At 35.3% G+C, this 21673-nt stretch overlaps 1 protein-coding gene across 4 annotated transcripts in view; it reads left to right on the plus strand.

Moving 5' to 3' along the window:
• RALGAPA1 (Ral GTPase activating protein catalytic subunit alpha 1) overlaps positions 1 to 21673 on the plus strand; it is a 130229-nt gene that overhangs the window by 81005 nt on the left and 27551 nt on the right. For all 4 annotated transcript variants that reach the window (XM_068192910.1, XM_068192911.1, XM_068192912.1 and 1 more), the window contains 5 exons: positions 1090 to 1161; positions 2114 to 2237; positions 3917 to 4072; positions 14376 to 14534; positions 16424 to 16551. In XM_068192910.1, the coding sequence (XP_068049011.1) occupies positions 1090 to 1161; positions 2114 to 2237; positions 3917 to 4072; positions 14376 to 14534; positions 16424 to 16551 (639 nt within the window). The remainder of the gene's footprint in view (positions 1 to 1089; positions 1162 to 2113; positions 2238 to 3916; positions 4073 to 14375; positions 14535 to 16423; positions 16552 to 21673) is intronic.

Genomic DNA, 21673 nt, shown 5'->3' on the forward strand with positions numbered 1-21673 from the left:
AATCATTACATTTCAATGTCAGAATAATACTCAGAAAGTGTCATATTCTCAGCTATTGTGTTGCTGGACAGTGTCCTGCTGCTTTGTCTGCTAAAAGCATGCTTGCGTGCAGCCTCAAAGCCTTGCATGTGTATTAGCTAATGAGAAAGATGTGTCCTCTGCTAGCTATTTCAACATTGGCTGTGCTTGAGAACTGTTTGAATATTGTTTAGAACAGGAGAGAACCATGTTCAATTACAGAAGTAATGTCTCTTAACATTATTATTTTTGTGTGGGTGTGGTTAAGTGCATGTCTGTATATATGTATGCGTATGTATATATGGGGGTATGTACAAATATTAGCATCCTAGAATTTATGGGTCTTTCTGAAATCTGCTGCTGCTGCTTTCAAATTCCATATTAGAATAATTTATATATTTTCCTGCTATGAAGGGAAATGGATATTTGGCAAAACAAATATAATCTGTGTCACTGAGGTATCACTAGAATCAGACAAAACGTTGGTGTTACAACCCTTATTTGGGTCTTTAATTCCTCAAGGCAGTCTGGTTTTTGCTTTTAATTCCACAGTGTTTTGTGGGAAACATCTTAAGCACAGTTGAAAAGACATGAAAACTGCCTTTATTTCTCTAACATACTGGTTTCGTTTTTTGTTTAAATTGTTACAGCTGGCTGAGTTCTGCTCTGCAGTTCAGAGTAGCAAAATTTCTGTGTTGAATGCACCCACTCCTTACAACAGCAGACTAATGGGAGTGTCTTTTGTCAGTAAGCATATATATTTTATGGTTCTTCTGTAGAGAAGAAATAGATCCCAGTCAGATCCAATGGGTTGACAGAAGAAAGTGGAAATAAATAAAGGTTTACTCAGGGCTGTAATGAATGTAGAAGATTTGCTGGAGTAAGAAAAATTGGTTGTATATATTTTTTAAGATATCTTAATTTTTGTATGTTAAGAAAGGAGTGTTGAAAAGGCAGAAGCATTTGTTGACTGTTCCTGAGTGGACCTGGATATGTTGTTGTACCGTTGTTGTACTGTTCTGTATCCATCAGTGAAGAGGTAATAAAAGAGTTACAAATTTCTCTGTTTAGAAGGAGCTTTCATCTCCTGAAGAAAAATGAGAAGTTACTTCGAGAACTCAGAAATTTGGACTCAAGACAATGGTAAATTCTTTTAATGACTGCCTACTTACTTGTTTCAAGTGTGCTTTTACTCAAATGGCTCTAATTGCATAGATGTGAGAGTTGAGCTGACTTTTTTAATAGTTTTTTTAATTATTAATGTATTTTGCATTGTACTGTAGTTTTTTCTGTTATACTGAAGTTACATTGGTTTTATTTGTAGGGTCAAATTCTGCATGTAAAATACCATGAGATAAACAAATTTCAAAACACCTTATAATTATAAGCATTTGTGTATGCATAATGTTTAATTCTTTTAAAACTTTGATATATCAAAGCCTTCATATTTTAAGTTTTGGTTGATTGTTTAGCTGTTTCAAATGGTCCCAGTATTTGAAGATATGGACTTCTAGTTAGAATTGTAGCCCAGAACTGAAAATAGTCTTGTTTTTGTAGACTTTGAAACAAAACCCAGTGGAAGTTGTAGAAGTGTGAGAAACCATCTTCATTTGTTCCAATGTCTTACAATAACCTGTCAACACAAGGCATTTTAATTACTATGATCTTTAAAAAATGTGTAAAGAGTCTTCCTTCAGTTGGACACGCTGCATTTTCACAGTGGTCAGAAGGTACTGTTGTTAATGGGCAGTGCAGTGTGGATAATGCCCACATTACAGGTTTTGCCCATGTCAAAAGCCCACCTATTCCATTAATAATTGATACAGGCAGCACCATCCTGCATCTTAGAAGTGATGAAAGGGGTAAATGCTGCTCATGTATAGCAAAACTTTAGGCTCTAGAGAAGATGACTCTAGAAAGGACAGAATGAGGACATGAAAATATAGGGGATATCCAAAAAGAAGCCATATAATTGTACTGTAATTCCACTATGCATTTTTTGTGCTTTAAAAGCCATGCTCTTTGTGTATTGTTTGCATATTTTGATTTCATATTGGTTAAGGCACTGTCATGCAATGACCATTCTGTTTTACAGCCGAGAGACACACAAGATTGCAGTGTTTTATGTTGCTGAGGGACAGGAGGATAAACACTCCATTCTTACGAATACTGGGGGAAGTCAAGCCTATGAGGATTTTGTAGCTGGTCTTGGCTGGGAGGTATTTATTAAATGTTTTTATCCTAGGATTATTTTCAAAGGCAATTACTGATACCTTCATATATTACAAGTCTTTGGCTCTTCAGCATTTCTCACAAGTACTGAAATACACAGGTTTAAAAATGGGATTTAGAGAAGAATTCCTGTTTTAGTTTCATTAGCATTACTAGCCATTTGAATTCAAGCTCGCAACAACTGAAGAAAATCTGTGCAGGCAAAGAGAATTCTTTAATGTGCAGTCCTGTACCTGGCTTTCATGGACTGATTAGGAGACATCTTGATTTTCCTGTAAGTTTGTAAAGTGTTAAGTCCATTGAAGTCTGAGCTTTGCTCAATTTCGGAACTTCAAAAAGTACAGACAAGCAGCTTCTCATATACTGTCTTCTTCCTGCCTTCCACTGCAGGCATATATCAGTTCACACACTCCACTCTACTTCTCTTCCAGCAGTCAGAAATATTGTGATCTAGCCCATCATCTGTGTGGGCCTGCAGCTCTTTAGTCACTTGTTCAATACTGTCATAAGGATTTCCTTTTTTCCATCTTTCCTTCAGATGCACAGGATTAATTACCACTGTAAAGTTCAATTTGGCACTGTTGCACAGAATACAGGAATGGCTTTTGGTCCTGTTTGGCTGTATAGGAAAATGCAGGTTTTTTGCTCCTCTTGTAACTTGTGCTCATCAGGAGTGTCCACATGGTGTCTATCTTATTTGTTCTTTATGTTTGTTTACTCCTTAAGTATAAAAGGACACTACCTGATTAACTGTGTGGATAATGACTCTGAGTTTCCCACAGGAACAAGGAAAACAGCTACAAGTCTGCTGACTTTCATGAGCATAGATGTTTATTTCCCACATTCAGGAGGAAAAAAAGCAACACTAGTACCATAAAATATCCTTCTTTAGTGGTTTAATTCTTGTAGACAGTATTAGCCTAGTTTAAAGAGTTGCTAGTTTGGATTAATATTCCCTAGTGAGACAACTAATATTTTAACATTTTAACATTAAATTCTGCATCCTTTAGTATCAAGACAACAAATATATCCCATGCAGGCAAAGATTAAATGTATTCACATCTGAAAAACAACTTTTTGTAGTCACTGTTTTAAAGATGAAATCGCACATTTAACATGCTTACTTATTTCAGTGTCAGACTATTTCCCATTGATCTAAGACTTAAAAGCTTATTTACAAATTATCGGTTAGTTTCCTGTGAATTTTTTTTATATTCACAGAATGAAAAACTCTCAAAAAAAAAAAAAAAACATTTGGAAGGTAATAAATTCCCTGGTTGTTACACAGAGTTTTTTTCCAGAGCTCAGGTCAAGGTTGATGTAGTATCAGAAAATTTTAAAAAATAAGAAAGCACATGTAAGTGACTACAGTCAAATGATCAGGGAACACTGCAGTAAATATTATTTACACAATCTTTCCTTTCTTCTAACCTCATCTTTCCAGTAGCTTCTGTGGTGACCATGGGATATAGAGTGCTAGTGCACTGTAGTTGATTTCCAGTCTAGTCAGCAAGTCTGAGCTCTTTTAGAAACAAAGTGTAACTATACTGTTGGGAAAAGGATCTTCACTTTTAAAGTTCAGTTGAAAGTCCATTTTAAAGTATAAAGAGTGTATTTATTACCAGATAATTTTTTTCTTGTAAAATTTCCTGGTCTTTATTTCTAGGTAAATCTCACAAACCATTGTGGCTTTATGGGTGGACTGCAAAAAAACAAAAGCACTGGATTGACCACTCCATATTTTGCTACCTCAACAGTGGAAGTAATGTTCCATGTGTCAACAAGAATGCCTTCTGATTCAGATGACTCTTTAACAAAAAAGGTAGGTGTCTCTAAATAAACAGTGTTCTCTTGGTAATAAACCAAGAGTAATTAGAGTCAAAGAAAATCAAGTAACTTTAAAAAAAATCCACCACAACAAAAAACCACCATAAAATATCATAACATCTTTACCTGCTAAGTCGGTATATTCTCTGCCAATTTCTAATTTTACCATACTGGTGATTTTTACCATCATTGGAATTGTTGGCAAGAACATATGAAAAGTGCAGGAAAGTAATGGTTAGTAGAGAAGAAAAAGTATTACATCTGAATGATATCTTAGTACTTTTGAAACCCTAGATGCCAATTAAGAAATATGTGGTGAGTGTTTTCTGAGATGACTTTTATTCACATAAAATGGGTCATGTGCAGGTTGTTAACATAATTTTCCCTTAAAAAAAAAAAGTTAAAATTATGAAGACGATGTTTATTGTATGTAAGGTGTATTGTCCTGGAGGAGGCATAGATTCTCAACAGTGATATGATCTCTTATAGCTTCATTAAGAAAAAAAAATGGTGTTCTGTATTGGTATTTTTTTCTTTAGAATTTAATAAATTCCACATTAGTGATAATAAGTTACAATCTCGAACATGTGTCCTACTATAAATGAACAATTAGCTATCCTCAGACTGTCCCCCCATCCTGCATACATACATCTTCAGATGTGCTAATCCATTCACTAGACACGTTAATGAGCACTGGTTGAAGTGTAATATTGGAGGAACTGAAGCTGGTTGACCTCAGCATGGACTTTAATACTTGTAATTAAATTAGATGGTAGACAGTTAGTAAAGAGAGAAATAGCCATGCCTCTGGCAAGCTTCAATTATTAATGACTTCTTTTTGTTTGTGTTCAACTTGAAGAAAAAATATTATTGTTCTTATTATAGACTGACTATGAATTCTAACTTCTCACTGTTCCATCTCAGGTTGGTTTGGTGGGGTTTTGTAATTTAAAATGCTTTTGCTTTTGTTCCTATTATGCTGCATCCTTTCTGCTCTTTATTTCCAGAGGAAGAGTCAGGGTAATACTAAGGTTGTGAAATGATTTATAGAAGTGATTAATAGCAAAAATAACTCATTTTAAAATTAGATTGTTGCTACTGTTGTAGTATAGAACAGTGTGGGATGGGGGTGTCTGTTTAAGTTGACTGGCTTCTTTATTTTTTAAACAAAAATCTGGTTTTATAAAAAACAGCTTGTAATTAACCTTACAATGTTTGTTTATAATCTGTTTGAATTAGATCATTACAAAGTGTTGTAAAAGGGGAAGATGTGTCACAGTGAAAAATAATTAATAGTGAATAATTTGAAAATGCTGTGGACTTCAGCTGAACACAGAGGCAAGATCTCATATCTGTTTCCAGGAGCATGTCATGAATGTTTTAGGTAGCTCAAAGAATGACCGGCCAAGGCATTGGCAAAAGCAGGTGTAATATTCAAATAAAAGTGTGACACAGGTCATTGGCAAAGGTTCAGTCTACTGCCTACTAAATGCTTAAAGCACACAGAGAAAAGTCAGACTAAAACGTAAAATCAATCAATCAATCTAAAATCAACCAAATATGATCTATGTGGAGGCGGGGGATGAAAAAAGGGTAAGGATGGGAAGGTGTAAGGATGAATAGCAATGAGGAAGATCCTCCCAATGAGTCACAAGATTCAGAGTGGATCCCCTTGCCAAACTTAGCCCCAGACTTGAATGACAGTTTAGGCTTAAAGCTTTTTCCAGCATGTAAACTTAACAGCACTTAACATTGATAGCTTAATTGAAACAATTTAACAAAAGGTTCTATAGAATTTACTGTAGCACAACAGTAGCTCACTTATAAGGCCTAACTTAGAAATCTAAAGTACTTAATCTGAGAGCAACATTCATAATACAGTTGCTATTGCACGTTTACACTTGCATGCACACACATCTAAAGGACGATGTATGCGGTATATACCTGTAAGAAATTCTCCTTTAGTTCAGTGAACTACTCATGTCAGATGCCTTTGCATCTTCTCAACAAGTGAAGGGGGTTGATCCTTGAGCAGCAGTATCAGCCCAGGCTCCATTGTGGGCATTTGGCAGCAATTTCTAAGTACAGCAAACTTTTGAGAGTTTGCTGCTTCTGAGGTGTGTTCTACTCAGAGGGAGATTGCTGGCTGCAGCCAGGAGAGCTCAAAGGATCTCACTTCCAGCCACTGTTTATAGGGGTGCAAGAGAGTTGAATTTAGTCATAGTAATTTTCCATTCTGTCCACCATTTGGGTTGGTAACTTTCTTTGAGAGTTTGATTACAACTTTGAATACCAGTTCCACTTGGACTGTTATTCATGCAAGAAAAACAAGTTTCCAAGGTTGTTCATTAAAAAACAGGAGCTCATTAGATAGCACAAGCTCCTGGGACCAGACAGTGTTTCTGATACACTAAAGAGGAGCTTAGCCCACGTGCTGTTTGGTTAGGCTAAGGCCTAACCAGGATTTCTAAGCCCAAGGGGGTAGGGAGGGATACACCACCACAGAGCACCCTGCATCTACATATGGCTGTTCTTGCCAGGCTTCAGTGCTGGTCCAGGCTTCCTGTGACTAAGCTTGTGAAAATTGTGTCAGCTGGGCTTCTTCACAATTCCAGCTTGCCCCAGGCCTGTTTCTCTCCTGCTTTACCAACAGTCTCACTCATCAGTGATTTGGAATATTTGAGGTCTGTATGGATATGTAGAGTGTATCAATAGATTGAGATTATATTTGTGGCTCAGCTACTGGTTGACTGTTAAATCAAACTACTTTATTTCTCTGTGGGTTTCTTTTCTGTTCTTCCTCAGTCTGTTGATTTTGTTCTTTTTCAGCATATTTTCCCAAGAACAGAGGCTTGTGAGCCTCTCTCTCTGTTTCTCCTCCCTTCCCACAGTTTTTGTCCCATTCCCATCAAATCTAATAATGTTTAAAAGCTGTTCATTTTGTTTATGTTAATGATAATATGTTAAGTAAAGGAGATAGAGTAGGTGAGACTTTTAGTGCTCCTACTCAGCAAGTAAAGGCTTTGTGGGAAGAAGTATTAGATATCAAGGACCCAGCAGCAAAGAGAGATGTTAAGAAATTCATCCTAAACTTGAAAGAAACATCAGTTGAAGTTTACATCTTGAGATAAATCAGCAAGTGCTATCAGGAGACATGGGTAGGAAAACAGTCTTAATTCATTTACTATTTCTGCAACTACTCATGCTGCTTGGACTGAACATATCAGCAAAAGGATTATGTTTTATGAAATCAGCTCATACACACTTACAAAATTATTTGAGAGCCATGTGAGTGCTAACAGTTCTAATTGCTCTGAGTGCGTGTACTGTTTGTGACCTTCTGAGAAGTTTGGGATTTGAGTTTCTCTACAGGTCTTTCATGGGATTTTTTGTCTGTTTTATTCAATGGGAAAAAAACAAGCAAACTTGCAGTAGTTGTCTTCAAATGGCTGCTGTTTTTTATATTGTAAATGTGCCTAGAGGTACATGATAGGTTCATCTTATAAATGGAAATTAAATTAAATTAAAACAAAACTTCTTCCTGCCAGTTGAGCCACTGTAAAGTCAAGATTCTGCTGTTTCAGGGGCTAAGCCATTTTAAAACCGATTTTCCATCAGTCTTAGAAAGTAGTAAATTAAACTTTTAAGTGTCTTGATACCTCTGAAGCATTTGTTTCTGAAGATATGAACAAGAGCAAAAAAAGACATGAATTCAGGAACTGATAAAAAACTTGTGATTGTGTAATGGAACTTAAGATTGAAATATGTATGTAAAACAACTGTTTAATTTGCAAACACAAAATTAAAGGTTTAATGCTGAAAATGCAATCCATTCTGGTTTTGTTACAATTAAAAGTTAAGAGTAAATAGTATTTACACTAACATTACAAGAACAAGCTTGCAGAAAATATGAGAACTAAATAATGTGAAGACTCAGTTCACAGAATGAGAAAGGTTGTAGAGGCTCATAAATGAGCTATCACCTGTCTAGTTCCTCCTTCCTTAGGAGAAAATTCCTAAAGGATGAAGGCATTGTAGGTGAGAATTTTATACACACAGTATGTAAAAGAAAAAGTAGTAATGTTGTTAGTGATTACAATACTAATTAATCTTGAGCTTTTGGTATATTACACAATTCTAAGTTGTGCATGACATGATCCTAACCACAGCCCCCAGTACTTATGGTTTTTTTATTGTGTTGCTAACATGGATTGGGAACTTGAAGGTTTATAGCTGTGAATTATTAGTATATTTTTCTGAGTTATAATTAGAAACACTTATTGCTAAAAACCCAAACCAAACAAACAAAACCCCCAAACACACCATAGTTGTTGAGACAAAGTTTTGTGAAAGATTCATCTAGAAGGTACATGCACTGTAGACAGTAGTGCTGTTAACATTAAATGGACAAAAGTAGCTGCATAAAACCATTCTTTCATATATCTCTACTCCTTTGTTCTTTTTGTAATAAACACATTTTTGAAGAAGAAAAAAGTTGAGGCTAGCTGTTCTATCAGAAGAAAATATAATAGCTTTTTTCTACCTCCTTTAGGTAAGTGGGTATTAGAAATTACAGTAATTTTGGCAAGAGTTCAAGGGTTAATGTAACAGATAAATAAAAGGAATTTTCAGTAAATTGAGCCCTGCATTATTTCACTTGTCTTGCCTTTCCAAACCTAACTCATTTAATTTTAAAAAGTAAATACTTAAATTCTTCCTGACAGTGTGCTTTGCTTTTACTATCGTTTATTACTTCAATTATACTTGGTATCACTTAGAACAATCTGCCATTTGGAAATTTCAGTATAGCCTGCAGCTTAGTTTAAAGTCTGGCTGCTATTGTAACATGTACAGCATATGACACTAATGTATCAAAATTAGATTTGGTCATCCCTCCTGGTTATATTTATTTCACGTTTCTTTTGTATTCAGTTAACATAAATGTATTAGGAGAGCTGACACATGATGATGGTTATAGAGTAAGAATATTTTAAAGTATTTTGAGTTAAATTTGAAATTTCAGGTAACCTAACAGTCAGTCATTTTTATATATTTGTTCTAATGGAGTAGAGTTTCAAAGCAAGACTTAAAAAAAATCTGTTTGTCTCTTTTATCTCCTCAGGGCTGTCTTCCCGACAGCTCAGGTTTAAAATGGCTAAAACAGAGCTCTTAATCTCTTTCTCATTGCCACCTTTCCGGATCTCCACAGATAACATGACCATTGTGCCTGTCACTTGTGCCCAATAGCCTGAAATCATCTTTAATTTGGTCCACTTTCTGGATTCTTACATTCATTCTGTGCTTATGTCTCTTCTTTTTCCCACCTAATGTTTCTTCTAACATAGCCTTTCCATATGCACGCTTAAAATTTATTGTCTGTATCATAAACTGTTGTTTTGATTGCTAAACCTTCCTTTCTTTGGTCTTGACATTTTCATTCTTGAAGAATGCTGATATAAACAACATTTTTCTAATCTTTAACACCTTTTTACATTTGTAAAACACCTTCTTTGCATTTGTCCATCTCCGTGTTTTATGTCATGTCTTATGCTTAGATAATGAACTCTCTAGGGCAGTGTGATCTGCATTTAGAGTGTTAGAATACTCGTGTGTAAATTATAATTCCAGGTGTTTCCAGTGTATCACCAGCTCAAAGTATAGCATTATTTAAGGACTTTTTTATTATTTATATTATTGCAGTGACTTATGTCTCTGGTACTGATTTGCACTTTGTTAGGCTTACTGTGATGTAAGCACATTAGAAGTTGTAAATTCAGGAAAACAAGGTCAGGAAATAAGTATGAAAACAACTGGTGATGAATTTTGAATAACCATTAACACAGAATTCAGTCGACAGCTGTCCATTCTGTGTGCACCAAATCCCATTCTGTTAGGTAACACTGGGACCACACCTTCTTGGGAAATCATATTTTTGTCTGTCCTTAAGGTTTCAATGAGCAGAGGTAGTTGTAGCTCAGGATGTTTCTCCTACTTGTGTCCAGGACACTGCATTCTGCGACGTTTCCAATTCAATACAAAGAAATAAAGAATCCAGATTAAAGTTGAAAGAAGTCAGTCTCTGGTTCTCCTGTGGTGTACTAATTTCAGTGAATGATGGGTTCTCAAAATGTTTGCTGTGCTTACAGGAGATACTGGTTGTTTAGCACTGCTGAATTTCAAGGTTCTCAAATGAAAAATAGAGAAGAAATCTGAAATTCTTCTTTCTAAAAGGTTTATGCAAAACCTAGCAGATGAAATAAGCCAGGAAAGCTTTTCAAGTCAATGTCAGGTATCAGATCTCTTCCATGAATCAAGTGTTGTTGATGAGTAAAGTTACCACCATTTGTGCTTGTTCAGAAGCTTTTCTTGCTGACCAAGGTGAGGACATCTGAAAGAAGCAATAAGGAGCACTGTGTTAGTAGTGTCAGAGCTTCTTCTGAAAAAACCCTTGTTTTCTTGTCTGTTGTTTCAGACATCTGACCACCTATAATAGAAAGAAAGTTTTGATCCTGAGTACTTCTCTTTTTGTTATATACCACAGTTAATACTTTATACCATCATCCACCTACTTGCATCCTCTGATTTTGACTCTTAATCCATTACATGTCACAGAGATGCCATTCTACATTTCACTCAAACTGGGTCCTTGCCAGATCATTCTTGACAGTAATCATGAGGTGAAATACATTTGACAGGACTTGGAACTCTGAAATAATCCGATACATTTACCTTTTCCTCTGAAGAAGTTTCTGCTTTTAGCCTGGAATATATTCTCACAGATATATATGAGTATTAAGCAAACTTTGAAATTGGAAAGAAAGGTCACTGATGGCTTTGGTACACTTGGTATTCAAAAATATGTGGCCCCTGTCAGTAATCCTGCTGAAATAACCACACAGTACACTTATATCACAGCAAAATCTGTTTCAGTCTAATGTGAAAGCATGCCTCAGTAGTGATGCTCCATCTGGGTAACTTTCATAGAAGTGCAAGAATTCGTATCCTATCTGATTAACTGCAGGTGTCAGTAACAGGTGCACAGGGGCAACCTTTGACAAATGAAATTCAGAGGCAGTTATGCCCTCCAGAAACTGCAATATCTAAACTCTCTATATGTTTTGGATTTTAAAGCTATCCATTTGCCATATACACTGTCGCCATCACTTGTTTCTAACAGTCTATGAGTTTATTGTCTCTGATTCCAAAGATGGCAAGTAAAGGAGGAAAAATTCTTTTAGTAAATAGTTCGATATTGATGAATTGTAAGTGGTGCAGTGCAGTGATGGTGTATCAGCCCCAGTTCTGCTTTTTTGGCAGTTGGTTCAATGAGTTCAGTCAGTGCTCCAGATGGCCATCCCTCAATCTAGGATCATGTGGGTTTTTTACATTCCACAACACTTCATGTCCAAACTGATTTGCCTCATGCTTTCTCTTTGGTTGGGCAGCCTCATTCTCCCTGAACTTTTCACTTCCTTCTAAGTGCAAGCCTGTCAGTCCTTGATACCTTATCATTGTCATATTTCAACAGCTAGTTTGTCACTTCACTAAGGAAGCAAAATGAGAATTTATTCTTTTAATCTGAGGTGCAATTCCTCACTGATTTCTCTGGTGATATAGCCAGTTTAAGATGTGACAACCCTTCTTTCCGCTCCTGTCATGCTTCAAAAAAATGTGCCAACAAGTTGTTTTCTTGGGCTATATTTGAGACCAGTACAATGAAATGAGCTGAATTTAAAACAAGAACCTGGCATATATTTTCCCCCCTCGGATCATGTTTGTGATCCATTTTAAAAATTGTCTGATGCCTGAAGAGAGAAGTTGGTTAACTGTGGCCAAAGGAGAGGAGGCCAAGAATAATGATTTATTAGACAGTGGTGCTAGAGGAGGCTGAAATGAACCTAAGCCTTGTGTGAACTTAAAAGATAGAACTCCGCCCTGATGAAAATCAGTGGATTTCTGGTGCCATAGTGCAAGGTTTCTTTAATTAGTGTTTTGCTGCAAAACTAAAAGGTAAGAAGGAGAAGTTGCTTTACTGGTGATTTTGGGGAGTTGGAGTTTTTTTAGTTGTGTGTTTCGGAGTTTTCTTATCAAGTTCTCCAAGCTATAGCCAGGAAAGAAAAAACAACTAAGTGTGATTCTTATTACTCTCCTACTGCTCTTAGTGATTTTTTTGCGTTCTACAGCTACATGAAAGGAGACTATAACGATGTGGAGGTCAATCTACTCCCCCAGGTAACAAGAGACAGGACAAAGAAATGGCCTCAAGATACATTAGGGGCAGTTTAGACTGGATATTAGGAAAAACTTAACAGAAAGAGATGTCAAGCATTGGAACAGGTTACCCAGAGAAGTGGTGGAGTTTTCATCCCTAAAGGTACTTAAAAGAGGTGTAGATACGGTGCTTAGTAACATGGTTTAACGATGAACTTGGCAGTGTTAGGTTAACAGACGATCTCAGAAGTCTTTTCCAGCCTAAATGATTGTATGATTCTAAGGTAGGAGAGGGTTAATTTGGCAATTAATTGTCTTTTATGATGTTTGTCATAGTAAAAACCCCTGTTATCCAGGGGTCTTTCAGCTGCTGTTTGTTGCACATCAGCCATTCAGGTTGCTGTCTGGCTTTATTCTAACCTAGTAAAATAAAGCTCAGCATAGTGACTGTTGATATAACCAATTCTTTTGCAGGGTTGAGTTTAAGTGTTGGTGCAGGAGTGTCCCTAAGTAAGTGTTGTTCAAAATAATTCAGCCATCTACCCAAGAGGCAAGAACAGCTGGCTTCAAAGACACCACAGCCGTTTTAGAGTACGTGTATGTACAGTCTGGACCAAACAAAACAAATTACATGTTGTGCATCAAAGAAGAGAGAGGATATTGAAGCCACCTGTCCTTTGGCCAGTCCAACACTGAAGAAAATCCTTTTTTTTTAATAGAAATACAACCCTGTTCTTCAGTCTGATACCATTTAAACTTAACAGAGAAGAGCAGACTCAGCTTCTTTTCCCCTTCTTCTTTTTTGCACCTTTTTTTTTACCTTTTTTTTTGAGTCTGCTACTGACTCAACTGGTGTAGGCCTTCAGATAAGACAAAGATAGCGTTCCAGGAGGGTTTGTAAAATAAAGAAGTGAATAATTGCGATTAAATTTCTCTGAAGACTATGCGTGAGTTTTGCTTTTATTTAATGTGCAATTGTGTTCTAAAAGTGCTATGGCAAATTGTTGCTTTTTTATATAGAATAGCTTCTTGTACATGCTCAGAGCGGTATTTGTATGTTACATGTTAAACAGTGCAGTCCTTTGAATAACATCAAGGTGATTGTTTGACGAGTTCCACCTATCTAAAACTGTGGAAACAAGCTGAGAGCGAGGGCGAAGACAATTGTCAATAACTGTTGATGTATTAGGAGATAAAAAAGATATTCCAGTTTGAATTTTCAGAAATAATACTTACTGGAAAGAATCTTGCATTTAATAATCTGAATGTATTTGATCAGTATACATAAAGCCTCTCTACATGATGTGAACATTTGGTATCAGATGATATTGTTTGTCAGAAGAAGTGTTTTGGTTCTTCAATCAGATAATTCCAGAGTGTTCAAGGAATTCCATAATCTGGTTATATGATTACATCTGAGGATACAGCATGGATTTTGAGGAACCCATTTGGCCATTCTGAGCCAGATCAAGAACCATTTCGTAGTTTGCAGGGGAGCAGAGTGTTATTTTTACAAAGATGTCCTGGTTTCATGGAAAATAAGCATTTATCTTAGTTATTCTGGGAGCTGTGGAGAATGCAGTAGCTATTCTCCTTTAAAAGCTTTTGGTTTGTAGTAGGCAATTTGGAATTTGGCAAGAATGATGAGGTTAACTTCTCAGATATGTAACTTTTAAACAGATCTCCATTCATATACTTTAGAAGTTCATACAGTATTTAGTAATTTTCTTCCTATCAGTGATGGCAATCTTGAGCACATTTTAGTAAATCGGGTTGAACCATTCTGCATTCTTGCGATAATATCAACAAAATTTTAGCTTCCAGTAGGAAACAGATATTCATATATATGTTAATTTAAATAGAAATTAACACCAATATATAAAAATCTATAGCACAAACCAGTGCTGTCAACTAATACACTGAAATTTTAAAAGAACTGTTGCGTAATTTGGTTATTTTACTAATTATTCTTCACCTTTTTTTAGTGGATTTGTCATTTTAAATTTATACATTTAATATAGCGGTATGGCTATAGAATATTAATTAAGAATATTCAAACTGATGGCATTTTATTCCTGATTTTCCAGCTAAGACATTTAGGAAATGATGAAGTACACATTGTCTGGTCAGAACATACACGAGATTATAGAAGAGGAATAATTCCAACAGAATTTGGTGATGTTCTTATAGTTATCTATCCCATGAAAAACCATATGTTCAGTATCCAGATCATGAAAAAGCCTGAGGTAAGGATTTGTTTCTTTTGTGTTTCCTTTGTGTTTTTAACATGTTTAGAATCTGAGGTTTGGGTATAATAGATTGATCCAACAAAGTGATGTCTTAAGCATGGACAGTTGCAGTGGTGGTAGGAGGGAAGAGGATAGTGAGTACAGTGCATAGTAAAATAAGTGACTTGAAATTGCAAAGGCCTGATGCTGTAAAGCATATCTGCTAACAGCATAATCTAGAAACAAAGGTAGAATATTCTGCATAGTAATTTAAATATTACAGTAAACATGTTGAACTTTTTTATCAAATTTGATACATAACCGAGGTTGTTAGAATAATGGCCTGTTCCAACTTCTCCATCCATGTCATATTCCCCTTTTTCCTCTCAAACCTGTTTTTTACTTTCTTCTTATCTCTGCACAAGAATTTGGAGTTGAATTCAGTAAAGCAAGATGACTCAGCCCTTAGGCATAAGAACACACATTCTTTTTAATGACTGTTCCTCAAATGTCAGTGCTGGCCCTGTTCTTAAAGAAGTGGTTTAGGGTTGTGAACACTAAACTGACTAAGTAAAAGTGGTCATGAGTTTTTGTACTACCTAACTTCTGTGTGTGATGTCACTTGCCATGAATTTCTATACTTTATTAAAATTATTATTACAAGCAGTCATATTAATAAATAATGTATGGCAGAAATAGGATCTCCTCAATATGATGATTGCCTCTGTCTATTGATAGGAACGAAACAATAATCAGTCTTGTTATTGTTGGATTATTTACATTTTTAACTGATAAGTATATTCTTTTACTATTTTAAATACAAATAGTTGTATTATTGGGAACATGCAGGTTAAGAAGGAAAGCAAAAACTGCTGAAAACAGGGATTGTTGTTAGTCCAAAAAGAAGTCCTTGTATGTGAAAAAATGCCTTCCATCAGATTTCAGTATTCTCAAAACTACAGTAAATGACTAATGGCAAAGATAATACAGGGATCTAAAATTCCTTTGCAGCATTTGTTTCCTTTTAGCAGAAAGAAAATTTAGTGTATGCTCTGCTCCCTTTGCTGAGCTGATGCACAAATTTTGCTGCTTTTCTCCTGCTTTATGTCAGCAGCTTCAGAACTTTATTCACATGTACAGGAAATGAAGATACTTAATACTGAATGTTTGGTTTGTTTTGTTTTAATTGCAAAATGGTAATGGATTCGACAGATATGTAATGCTAAACATAAGATCTATCTGCTCTGTTCACCTTTTGGGGGCTAGCTATACTAAATATTGAGGTTTTCTACTGATCTCACAAATAAGGTTTTACAATTAGGCTCCAAAGAGGTGAAACTTTAACCACAGATTTCTTTGGTATGGGGCTTACAGTGTTTTTGTTCAGATAATGTAAAAAGGAAGAAGAATAGAATAAAAAAAAATAGAAGGTGAAGGTCAGTACACCAGTAACTGTATGACAATTTCACTCTGGGTTGGTCCTTACAGACATGTTAATAACTACAGCCATGATAAAAAATATATTAGAGTTTGAGTAATTATTTCTTTTGCTTATTACCATCTATAATATTATCATCTAGCCTATCAACCTCATAAGCATTATATGCATGACTTCCTAGGATTTTTGCAGCAAATGTTGGAAATTATCTTTGATGAGACATTCAAATAGTTACTTAATTTTTTTCAAATGCTGTGTTATCTGTTGCCAAGGATATCAAGCAGTTATATGGCTGTATATTTCCACAAGAGAAAAGGTCTGACTTGCAACACAATAACTGGTTTGATTATCTAGCAATGAGGAGGGAAAAAGACATATATTTGAGTGCTCTATTGTTAATGTTGATTGCTAATTGTTATAGCTATGATCTTGTCTTGCTTTATATTGAACTTCTTAATTTTTTATTCAGGTTCCATTTTTTGGTCCACTCTTTGATGGTGCTATTGTGAATGGAAAAATCCTGCCTATTATGGTTCGTGCAACAGCTATAAATGCAAGCCGTGCGTTGAAATCATTAATCCCATTATACCAAAACTTGTATCCTTTCACTCAAATGGTTTCCAAGACATACACATTCCCTTGCAGTTCTACAGATATGATATTCATGGGGTTTTTTTTCTTTTTTTCAGATTAGTATAGGGAAATTTATTTTTAATGGTGATGTTGCCTTTAGGGAACTTAAAACCATAGAAGAGCATTCAGATGAAGACCAGATTTTTTAAATTAAATAAACAATAGATGAAGTGCTGAAAAATTGCATGTTACTAATGTTTTGTAGCATAGACTTGTTTTTTTTTTGTTAACAAAATTATTTTAATGACCGTTTTGTGAATAGTCTTTCTAAAATAGCAATATCATGATGTTAATAATCTTTCTTTCCTTAAGATATTAAGTATTTATCCAGTATTAGTGTGACTTAGTTTTATTTTCTAGTTCAAATAATGCTGCTTTCCTTCAAGGTGAGAGGTTTATGAAACTTCCATCACACAGATTTTGTTATTCAGCTCAGAACACAAAGTTGATCTCAAAATCATGTTAGTATTTTTGTAAATGTGTCAGAAAAGGCTGCCTCTTTTCTGGTTTTGTTGTTGGAACTGAAATTGTATGTTTTGGAGAAGCTGCTCTTGGAAGAATAGATCTATCAACCATAAATTAAAAAACATAAGGTAAGTCAGTCACTTACACCCCTTTTCCTTACTTTAGATTGAGTTCTGTTAGTTAGATCAACAAGTTAAAATCAACATGTTAGTTAAATCATTAAGAAATTTCTGAATTTCATAAACTGAAAGATAAGTTTAAATTTTGATCCAAAAGAATTCTGTGCTTAATTTCTAGCCAAACTGTAAATACTAGTTCTTGTCATGTGATAGACTGTTGCTAAAATACTATTTTTTCTGTGACTGGCTGTTAATACTTGCAGAGTTTTGGATTATATATGATGAAATGGATTTAGGGATGAATGATGGATGTGTTTTATGTGATCACATTAAGTGATGTTTGTGCCATTTCTGTAGATGACACATGTTGATTCATTGTATTTTCATGTTTGGAAAGGTCTGATCTTTCTGTCATGACTCAAGTAGCTTAGTCAAAGAATTTAAAATGTATTATCATTATCATCATCAACCATCAAAAGTGATGGTTTAGAGCATTATATTGATGTATAGCCATGAGCAATTGAAAAACAATTTACTTTGAAATAGTAAACTTACAATACCAAAAAGCCCCCACAGACTTGTATGTTTAAACTTTACAGAATATGAAAGGTTTATTACATTCCTTGCCAGCTCAATGTCTAGGAATTGGCCAGTTCCATGGAGTTGTGCCCTGCATTTTTAATTCAGTTTTCCAAATGGTAGTTTTTAATATACATCAAAGCACAGCATGTCCTTTATGACATAATGTGGACTCCATCCATGTGGTGGATGTTTCCTGTAACATGGACATGGTCTGTTATCTAGGAACATTTGAAAGTTGAATCTAATTATGTTCCTGTGACAGCAGAGAGTTGAAGACGTCAAGGACTGTATTGTCTCCTGCTTTTTTTCCTCTGGGATATTTTAGCTATGGCTGCAGCAGTTCACTTCTGGCTTTTAAGTTTGTAATAGACTAAAGGATGTGAGGAACAGACATATTTTATGGTCTGTGGTTAAGTAGCTTTTCTGGAGACACTACTGGAATTAATGTCTCTTGTGGAAGACAGACAGGATTCACTAATCAAGGTGGCCTTTTCCTGTGTTGGAATATTGCTGGAGCAAAGAAAAAGAGGGCTCAGAGTTGTGAAAACAATACATTTGAAGAGGGAGGAAAAAGGGAACAAAATTGCTATTTTTCAGAAAGTACAGGAAATGGAAAAGTGAATCTGATGATCACGGATTTCCACAAGTCCAGGACCATAACAGAGTCAGTGAAAGAGAATCCTGAAATTATGTTCTTGAAACTGATCTTCTTTTACTTACTTACGAATCTCTAATATACTGAGCAGTGTTAGTTTATTAGGAATTTAGATGATGGTTGATAGATAACCAGTTGAATGTGGATATCAAGGGCACAAGAGTACTTGCAACTTGTCAAAGAAAACAGATGTCAGGCACTACATTTCTGTAGTGCCCTTTCTTTTTACAGTAGTAGACCAGCAGAAATAGTTAATTTCAAAGCCAGCATGAGTGTATGGATGTCTCTCTGCCTGCAGATGTGTGCTTTGTTTTCTGGTACTGTGAAATATTTGATGGGCACTTTTTGACTTAGGAGGGAGCTAATGATATATATGTAGGCCTGTGCTTATCCATTTTTGAAGAATGTTTGTAACATCACATTGTCGATCTTGTGGTGATGGATCACTCTAAGCTCTTAATTAAACTAAGACTGTGTTGATTTGCTTGGGTATGGGATGGGGAAAAATTGGCACTGAGTTTGGCCCTCCTGCTTCCAAGGAGAGCTTATCTACCCTCTGAGACAGTGCATTTTCTAAGTGCAGACCTGACTGAAAAAATCAGCTGTCATTTGCAATCAGCAGGGATATTCAGCCCTCTTCACGTAACCTGATTGCAACTTTTTCCTTAATGCGCCGGTCTGTTAATCACAGTGTGGCAATGGCAGTATGTGTGAATGCTATAATAACGGTTGCATGGATACCAGAAATTCTGGTCATCTCACTCTTACAGTCTTCTCCAACTTGGAGTATGTGTTGTACGGTCTGAAGTAGCTTTCTGAGACTGACATATTCTGTCAATCACCTTCCTCTTTCTGACATTATTTTGACATTTCTGATAGGATACTTAGATAGCAAAACACTTCAAAGATTTGATTTGGTTAATGATTTTAAAAGGTTTTATCTGCTCTGTGGTTTTATTCTTTGCTTGGGATACTATATATTTCCATATTGTCATGTTCTAAGATTGAAAATTTACTAAATTTATCAGCAAACATTAGTCATGCATGGCAGGTGTCCTGCTTTTTTTGATTCTTGACACACTCATTGCTGCAGCTGTGTGAAGAGAATATTGCTTTTTTGGGTGGAGTTTTTACAGCGGTGTGTGGAATTTGCTTTAGTTTCTCCTTCAAGGATTCTCTGGTCCCCCAATAATTTTTGGTAGCCTAGCTCTCTTGTATGAGTACCCCTTCAGGAAGAGGTGGCATACATACAGACGGAAGCACGAAATACTCGTGGTGTCCTGCTAATGATGCAGCAGTAACCCCCTCTCTGTCTCATAGCTGATATATTTCTTCTCCTCATTGCATTTGCCATTGTCTTAAGAAATGCATGCTTATCTCCTGAGTATGCTCAAGCTGCACATATGCTGGGAAAACTTCTAAAACTCAAAAATGAAGGTGTAATAATGGAACTAAATGTTGAGAACAGTCGTTTTCACTATAATGTAGAATAAGAAGGACAATTTTAGGGATTGTTAAATACTCTTTTATTTAGTGAATTGCATTGAAATTCTTGATATGAAGAGTTTTATTCATGGCTCATGTCTCAGACCAAGCACTTTGTCACATTCTGAATTCAGAATCAACCATGTGTGGGAAATTGAATAATAAGTATTTGGAACAACAGAAATTGTGGCTTCATATAAATTTTTGTTTGAACTTCCTGAATAAACAGCAGACGTCAGCCAGATGGTAAGAGTTACACCTTGACATAGTAGGCACCTTCAGTGATCCAACTTTTTACAATTATTGCAACAAAGCAGGACAAATACTAGAAACCTTGTAAGAGTGAAATTGCAATTGTGAAGAAAATAAGTGTCACTTTTTTCATTGTACACAAATTCTGAAGTGTTGACAATTATTCCAAACTTCAGATAGTGCAATTCAGAAACTCTGACTTACATATTATTCCCCTGTTGTAGATGCTACCCAAGACACATAGTAAAAAGCTAAATCCTCTTTAACATCTTTTAAATCTGAAATTTATAGATATTTTAGAATACCTGGATATGCATGACTGTTTTATCCTTAATCATCATAGCATAATTTTCACTTCTTTCTAATAATCTGCAAAGTTTTTGACCTAGTGCCAAGAACTGGCATTTCTTTTTTGATTTTTTTTTTGGTCACATGAAACCAATTCATTTAAATAGCAAAAAATAATGCTGCTTTAATTATTCCATCTAAAAATGTTATAGAATAAATCTTAATCAGAATGATTGGATAAATTAATCTTTATTATCAAAACTGAAAATTTGACATCCTCCTAACTTTCTTGATATTGTATGACTAATCAGTTGGTACTTCATGTATTGTAGCTAATCTTTTGACAGTTGTCTTCTAGAGAAAGGGAAGGAATTAACCCCATATGGTGTCTGACAAGGCAGTAACTTATTTATGAATAAAGTAATGTCTATGAGTGGTTTGTTAAAAGTTTGCCCTGTATTAGAAGCTGATCTCTCAGAAAAAGCATTTTTTCTTGAAGTGATACTCAACTGCCCCAATAAAGGGTTTTATTAGAACTGGTAGTGTTGCTGTTTGTTGTTCCTGCTTGACCATCTCCCGCCTGAAGTTAGAATGGCAGGCTCTGGAAAAGTGAAGAAAGTGTTCTTTATTAATGGCATACAGAGAGCAAAGGGTATTCTTCAGACTTCTGGCTACATTTGTTTCACTTAATTAAGAATATTTGTTGTATTTGAATTTTCAAACCGTAACTTGTAAAGATTTTGAAGATTTTTCACTTGTACAGAAACTTAGAAGTTAAAACTGGATAGCACTGATTTTGGCAGTGCCAGTTTCCCTTTCTCCAGGAAGTTTTCTATGTTATACCCGCATGAGCATCTCCAAGGAAAAAAGTGAATAGAGTGGCACTGCATCAGTGACAACTGTGTGTCAAATGGGAGAGCCATAAGGGTTGCTCACTCTCATAGAGTATTGTTGTAGTGAAAGGAATAATGCATGAAATTATAATTGCTCTTCTAATATTTTCTGGTTTAGAATTTTTTTTATCTGGCATATGCCAAGAGTCTGGAAAGTTTGCTGTATTTCTGGCAATACGTTTTTGATACAGGATATTTAATAAGGTTTTAACATACCTCTTACTCTTTTATTTTTTCCTGTCATCACAGGTGAGAAAATACCAGCATTAAAAATAATGCTTGGTACTCTTTTTTAAAACTACTTTATATATTTTATACAAATAATTACTACTTTATATATTTTATAC

This window comes from Anomalospiza imberbis, chromosome 6 (assembly GCF_031753505.1).
Source record: "Anomalospiza imberbis isolate Cuckoo-Finch-1a 21T00152 chromosome 6, ASM3175350v1, whole genome shotgun sequence".
Taxonomy (NCBI): Eukaryota; Metazoa; Chordata; class Aves; order Passeriformes; family Viduidae; genus Anomalospiza; species Anomalospiza imberbis.